At 44.8% G+C, this 7,318-nt stretch overlaps 1 protein-coding gene across 1 annotated transcript; it reads right to left on the bottom strand.

Moving 5' to 3' along the window:
- Positions 1 to 4,668: 4,668 nt before the first annotated feature.
- On the bottom strand, positions 4,669 to 6,997 carry kbtbd13b (kelch repeat and BTB domain containing 13b). Its single transcript, XM_071404989.1, has one exon. It carries the CDS (start codon positions 6,864 to 6,866, stop codon positions 5,382 to 5,384), a length of 1,485 nt encoding a protein of 494 aa, XP_071261090.1. The 5' UTR covers positions 6,867 to 6,997; the 3' UTR covers positions 4,669 to 5,381.
- Positions 6,998 to 7,318: the final 321 nt, after the last annotated feature.

Below are 7,318 nucleotides of genomic sequence, written 5' to 3'. Positions count from 1 at the left end.
TGCCTATTAACAAAGTGACACTCTCATCGACTATTCGACTAGTTATCGGTTTCCGGGTCATTGAGAGGACGAAGGACAGAGGACAGACTTTTCTCCAAATGAGAAAAAGTCATTGTGTTTGCATAGACTACCGGCATGATTACTGAATGTACAACTGATGCCACAATTCTGATTCTGTCCATCGGCCAATGGGGTATGGAGAGTTATCATAGACAGGATAACTCCTTGGATGGGTCTTGAGTATGAAATTCTGCATTTAGTAACAAAAATACAATTAGAATCAACATCATCAACATTAGTAAGAGTTTAGTCATGATTACAGGTGACTGGCCTAAAATAAAACAGGTATTTTTATCCTTCTAGTCTTTCTTTGGAGTTGTTCCTCTTCGAGGGTCTAGGCTGGGTAAGGTTATTGTAAATTGTACATTATCGTAAAAAGGTCTATGCCAATATAATATGATTGATTGATGAGCAACATAAAAAATGGTAACCTGCCGATGACAGCTGTGTATGCTATTACACTCACGGTTGACCAGGTTCCTTCTGAGCTTCAGTCTGCATTCACTGCTTTACAAAAAATCTTTGTTGAACTGAAATATGTGCTGAAATGCAGATAAACCCAAGTGTATGTTACTCTCCAGAACACTTAAAAACGTATCTGATGATTTGTACCCTGGATATGTACTTTGGATGGTGCCCACATTGACCGTGTCCTCGCTTATAAATATCTAGGCATCTGGATAGTGTCACGCCTGCTCCCGCTCTAAGGCGCCAGGCTCCCCAGCATTATGCACTCCTGCCACCATCATTACGCACACCTGCCTTCCCTCCGTCACGCGCATCAGTGATTATTGGACTCACCTGGACTCAATAACCTGTTTATTACCTCCCCTATATTTGTCAGTTCCCCATCTCTGTTCCCCACTGCTGCATTAATGTTTGTATGTCTTTGTATACCCGTGCGCTGACGCTTAAATCAGTTTTACCAAATTTCTCTCAGCATGTTAAATGTGCAACCAGAGGGAAAAGAACTCTGGACCAACTACACTCCACACACAGAGATGCATACAAAGCTCTCCTTCGCCCTCCATTTGGCAAATCTGACCATAATTCCATCCTCCTGATTCCTGCTTTCAAGCAAAAATTAAAGCCGGAAGCACCAGTGACTAGATCAATAAAAAAGTGGTCAGATGAAGCAGATGCTAAACTACAGGACTGTTTTGCTAGCACAGACTGGAATATGTTCCGGGATTCCTCCGATGGCATTGAGGAGTACATCACATCTGTCATTGGCTCACAGCAACACCATCATCCCAGAAACCCTAGACCCACTCCAATTTGCATACCGCCCCAACAGATCTACAGATGATGCAGTCTCCATTGCACTCCACATTGCCCTTTCCCACCTGTACAAAAGGAACACCTATGTGAGAATGCTATTCATTGACTACAGCTCAGCGTTCAACACCATAATGCCCTTAAAGCTCGTCAATAAGCTAAGGACCCTGGGACTAAACACCTGACGGGCCGCCCTCAGGTGGTAAGGGTAGGTAACAACACATCCGCCACGCTGATCCTCAACACAGGGGCCCCTCACGGGTGCGTGCTCAGCCCCCTCCTGTACACCCTGTTCACTCATGACTGCACGGCCAAGCACAACTCCAACACCATCATTAAATTTGCCGATGACACAACAGTGGTAGGCCTGATCACCGACAACAACGATGAGACAGCCGATAGGGAGGAAGTCAGAGACCTGGCCGTGGGGTGCCAGGACAACAACCTCTCCCTCAACGTGATGAAGACAAAGGAGATGATTGTGAACTATAGGAAAAAAAGGACCAAGCACGCCCCCATTCTCATCGAAGGGGCTGTAGTGGAGCAGGTTGAGAGCTTCAAGTTCCTTGGTGTCCACATCACCAACAAACTAACATGGTCCAAGCACACCATGACAGTCGTGAAGCGGGCATGACAAAATGTATTCCCCCTCAGGAGACTGAAAAGATTTGGCATGGGTCCTCAGATCCTAAAAAAGGTTCTACAGCTGCACCATCGAGAGCATCCTGACTGGTTGCATCACTGCCTGGTATGGCAGCTGCTCGGCCTCCGACCGCAAGGCACTACGGAGGGTAGTGCGAACGTCCCAGTACATCACTGGGGCCAAGCTTCCTGCCATCCAGGACCTCTATATCAGGCGGTGTCAGAGAAGGCCCTAAAAATTGTAAAAGACTCCAGCCACCCTAGTCATAGACTGTTCTCTCTGCTACCACATGGCAAGTGGTACCGGAGCGTCAAGTCTAGGTCCAAGAGGCTTCTAAACAGCTTCTACCCCCAAGCCATAAGACTCCTGAACATCTAGTCAAAGGGCTACCCAGATTATTTGCATTGCCCCCCCCCCCCCCCTCCCCCCCCCCCCCCACACACACACACACGTTCCACTCTCTGTTGTCATCTATGCATAGTCACTTTAATTAACTCTACCTACATGTACATACTACCTCAACTAACAGGTGCCCCCGCACATTGACTCTGTAACGGCACCCCCCTGTCTATATTGTTATTTTTTTATTACTTGTTACTTTTCTCTTATTCTTATCCGTATTTTTGGAAACTGCACTGTCGGTTAGGGGCTCGAAAGTAAGCATTTCACTGTAAGGTCTACATCTGTTGTATTCGGCGCATGTGACTAATAAAATTTGATTGAATTTAATTTGTTCCTGTCCTGTTACCTGTCTGTTCCGCATTAAATGTTCAACTCCACGTACCTGCTTCTCATCTCTAGCGTCGCACCTTACAGATAGATGAAAAATAGATGAAAATCTATCTCTTTAAAAGCATATTGATGAGTTAGTTAAGAAGTTAAGAATTAAAAGGGTCTTCTTCTATAGAAATAGGTCCTGCCTCTTGCTAAATAGCAGAAAGCAGATTATTCAGTCGATGTTCCTACCAGTTCTAGACTATGACAACATTATCTATATGAATGCAGCTGCCACTATATTAAAGCTGTTAGATGCAGTTTATCATGCTTTATTACGGGCAATAGGTTCAGTATGTAGTTGGTTCAGTATGCATCCCTGCGTTCGTACCAGAAAGTAGGCTGGCCCTCTTTATGTCAAGTAGGCCGATTCATTGCTCTCTTTTTATTGATAAAGCTCTCTTACAAAAACTTCTGCTGTACCTAACATCATTAATAACCTTTAGACGTACAAGTTACCATACCCAGTCTCAGGGATCGCTAACTCTAGAGATCCCTTTGCTCTCCTCAGAGTTAGGTAAATCTGCGTTTAGTCTTTGCACCCCATGTATGGAAAAATCTACCACTAGATATACTGGTGCCTCTCGGGAAGTTGAAATTGTTGATTGGGGCCCTCTTTGCTGAGGTATGTGATTGTTTCTCTTGAGTGTGTTTACCAATCTTGTATATTTGTATTACGTTGTATTTGTCAATTGTGTATACGCAGGGCTCCCTTGTAAAAGAGACCTTATTCTCAACGGGACTCCCTGATAAAATAAATGTGAAATACAAAAAAGAAAATAATGGGAAGGGTAGTATAACAGTGATCTGGGGAACACACAGATCATGTAGTAACACGCTAATAATGTGACGCACAGAGCAGATGTTCATATGAAGGTCATGCAGAGCAATAGTCCTTTCCACACTCCAGTAGTCTGTGCATGATTTGTGTGTTTGGCTCCAGCTCTAGACTGTCGAGACGTTAGCTTGCACGCCTCTCTGCTGGCGTCTAGCAGGCAGATGGGAGGAGTGATGGAGGACGCTACATAAGGACGCTGTCCCCGCCTCACCTCTGGGATTTTAATTTTGAGTCAGGATGGACATATTTAGCATTGCTGGCTGCGGTGGCGTGTACCCAGCTGCCCACTGTGCCTATCTCTGCCTGGTATACACAGCGCTTATACTCCCACACACTCTCAGTCAGTCAATGCCAACAGGAAACCAAGGCTGCAGCCCGCTAAAAACAGAATCTTTGTGTTACGGGAAAACTACAGTAGCTCTGAAATGCAGAGGAATGGGAGCTAAGAAAGAGCTTGGACATGAATGATGAGAGGGACGTTGTTGTGCATTGTGGTCAAATCACTGACGTGGATGTATTGACTGAGACATATTTCTTGAGTCAAATTGAAAAAATAATGCTCTATGCTGAAGGTTCCTTAGTCTGTGGATCTGGACTCTAGATGAATGATAATGGTAGATTTATTGTCACGTGAAAGAAACACAAATAACTCATATTTACAACACAACATAGCATATAACTTAATTTACAATTTCTAAATGATGGCATGTGACTTGCAATCCCTGAGTAAGTCCTACAAAACCACATGTCCTGGTCTGTTTAATAATGTTTTCTAATCAAAGTACTATTACAGCTTGCCCATGGCTGCCCTGATTCAACCGAAGTCTTTCTTTCTTTGAATCTGGCTGCCGAAAACATGGGTTTCACACCAAGCTTTAGAATAATCAATATATTTTACAATGTTCGCCTAAATTGAGTCTTGGATGCATTGTTGTCCTAACTTGACCCATGAAGGCTCTCCTCCACTTGAAAATGCGAATATCCCTTTGAACAAGGTTACGACAGGATTTTCCACTGTTATGTCTTACTGTTTATATTACAAATAAAACGTAATTGTAAAAAAAACACCCAGTGCAGACCTGTGTCCTTTTTTATTTAAAAGAGACGTATATCGCATTCCTGGATATTCAACACACAGTGATGAAAAATGTCACACATCAACTGAAGAACAAATTTACCTGTCATATAGGTCTGACACACACTTACGTATTGACCTTTTAGACCTGGAAATGATTCGCAGGGCCTCAAGGGCGGCAGGTAGCCGAGCAGTTACAGCTTTGGGCCAGTAACCAAAAGGTTGCTAGTTTTAATCTCCAAGCCGACTAGGTGAAAAATCTGTCAACGTGCCCTTGAGTAAGGCACTTAACCCTAATTGCTAAAGGGTTTCTCTTGATAATGGCTGACCCTGGCCCCATGCTCCGTGTGTGTCTCAGGGGGAGTTGGGATATGAAAGAAAACACATTTCCAATTCACACATGCATACAAAACACACTTGTACATGTGTGAAGTAGGACAAATATAAGTAGCCACCATATTATTATTATATTTCACACTTTCAAGAAACGGTCACACAAATCCACATGAAAGGCCAAATATATCTGAATCTATCTCAGTTGTAGGTCTTTTCATTGAGGCAATGTTTAGTTTGGTTTTTCAAAGTCATACTCTGAGACTATATCCATCCCTTCGCCGGTTTGCTCAGCTGGCAATTAATTATCACCTGTAAGATCCCATCTACCTCGTCTTCTCGAGGGAATTCCTCAGATCTGATCATGGGTCTCTTTTCTCTCAACATTGTCCATATCCATCTGGGATGCCATTCAATATGGACCCTCTGCGTCCCTTGGGCAGCCTAAGAAAAAATGTCCACAAGGAGCCACTTCTTGGGAAACCCTTCATCTGGTTCCTGGGCTTCCACGTTTTCCCCTCAATAGCGTACTCCAAAGTCATGGTTCGGTTCAGCGTGTAAGCCGAGTCGCCTCTCACCACGGCTGTGAACAGGGAGCCTTTGCTATTGGAAAAGTGCCCTGGCATGGCTGTCCACTGGCCTGTGGTGAGGTTGTAGCAGTCCATCATGCATCTCAGGAAGTCATCTTGTGGCCCGTTACGCATGACATACAGGTTATCCCGGTGAGCCACCATGGCGTGGCCGTAGCTCTGATGCCTTATCAGAGTGCTGACAAGCAACCACTGGTCTATCCTGGGCAGGTATTCATAGATTTCGGTGGTCTCCATGGGCTTCCACAAGCACACAAATATCCGGCCCATGCCCTTGGTGCACGCTGCTCCGGTGACTGGTCGAGGCAAATGAGCCACAAATGACCACCTTCCAGTCGCAACTTCGTAAGTTTCCACTGATGACATGATTGTTCGCTCGTACTCGCCCCCAATGGCATAAAGACATCCATCCAGTCCCACAAGAGAGAAGTTGTACCGCAACTGTTTTGGACTGGCTATCATGGTCCACTGGTCAACCTCCACACTGTAGCAGAAGCAGGAGTCCACAGCATATTTGCGGGCACCCTGCACCTGTATCCCTCCCACAACATACAGCTTGTTGTCCAGAACGGTCAGTCCGGCCATAGAGGTACTGGCCTCTAGGGGTAGGTCTGTGAGGACCTTCCAGTTTTTCCCATCATCGTCCAGGTAACACAAAGTCCTGTTGCCAGCGTGGATGGTTTCATCCACACCACAAGTCGAGTGGGCTCCAACTGCTACAAACGCGCTAGGAACCAGTGACTCTACATATGCAACAAGTTCTGTTGGTAAGCTTTTCCTGACTTCGACCTCTAAGTCATGGTACATGTTCCGGATAAACAGTGCAGCAGCATGGTAGAGGGTCATTAGGCCAAAGGTTGCTGCGGTGTGATACATTAGCAAACAGTTATCAGAGTCGATCAGGTCCGTGAGATGTTTGGCAAGAGGCTCCACCTGCAGGAAGGCAGCGCATTCTATGGCCTCCACGATTTCGTCAGCATCCAGGATAGGTCTCTTGCCTCGTAAAACCACCAGTGTGATCAAGAATCCTCGAGCACACAGACCCTTCAAGTGGATTTCCTCCTGCCGGCATTCTTTCATCCCCGAACGGTAGAGAGCTTGGAAATACTCGCAGCTCTTTACCAGGAAATCTCTCTCTTCTGTAAAAACGGAACCCTCCACTACTAACTTTAACTTGGCTATCCCTAAATCATGTCCTGGGACCCGGTATGGCAAATGCCTTTCGCGCACTGCATTATCACAGCTGTTCCATTCCATAGCCTCATTGTTAGACATTGCGGTTGTTATTCCTCCAATTATATAATTTTGGATATTATTTCAATCACTAACTAAGTTAAACGAACAAGAGATAACAACATTTCCGAAAGACTTCTCTCTAGAACGGAACAAAACAGAAGTGGGTCTGCATATAGTTGGTCTACTCCAAAGGGAAGTTCCATTCTTTTCACAGCTATGGAAATAGCACTAGCTATACATAGCGCAGGACCAGCAACAGACATCAGTTGCGTGTTGAGGTCAGAAAAGCAAACAGCGTCCCACCAAAAAGGAGGTCAGGGATATCTGTTAAAAATGCAATACATCAAGAATATTGTGTTTGTTGACAACTCTGACATTCAAGGCCAAAGAAATGTCAATTTAATTTAATCTATACTTGAGGGTTAAGTTTAATGCTATTACAGCTATCTACGGAACTCTGAATGACAGTAAGGTCAACCTTTAATTATAAT

The sequence above is a fragment of the Salvelinus alpinus genome, chromosome 6, assembly GCF_045679555.1.
Source record: "Salvelinus alpinus chromosome 6, SLU_Salpinus.1, whole genome shotgun sequence".
NCBI lineage: Eukaryota > Metazoa > Chordata > Actinopteri > Salmoniformes > Salmonidae > Salvelinus > Salvelinus alpinus.
Note: the sequence above shows the minus strand (reverse complement) of the source record. Positions and strands in the feature narration are given on the sequence as shown.

Excerpts from the sequence above, each read along its gene's own strand:
- kbtbd13b (XM_071404989.1), bottom strand. The coding sequence starts at position 6,866 with ATGTCTAACAATGAGGCTATGGAATGGAACAGCTGTGATAATGCAGTG.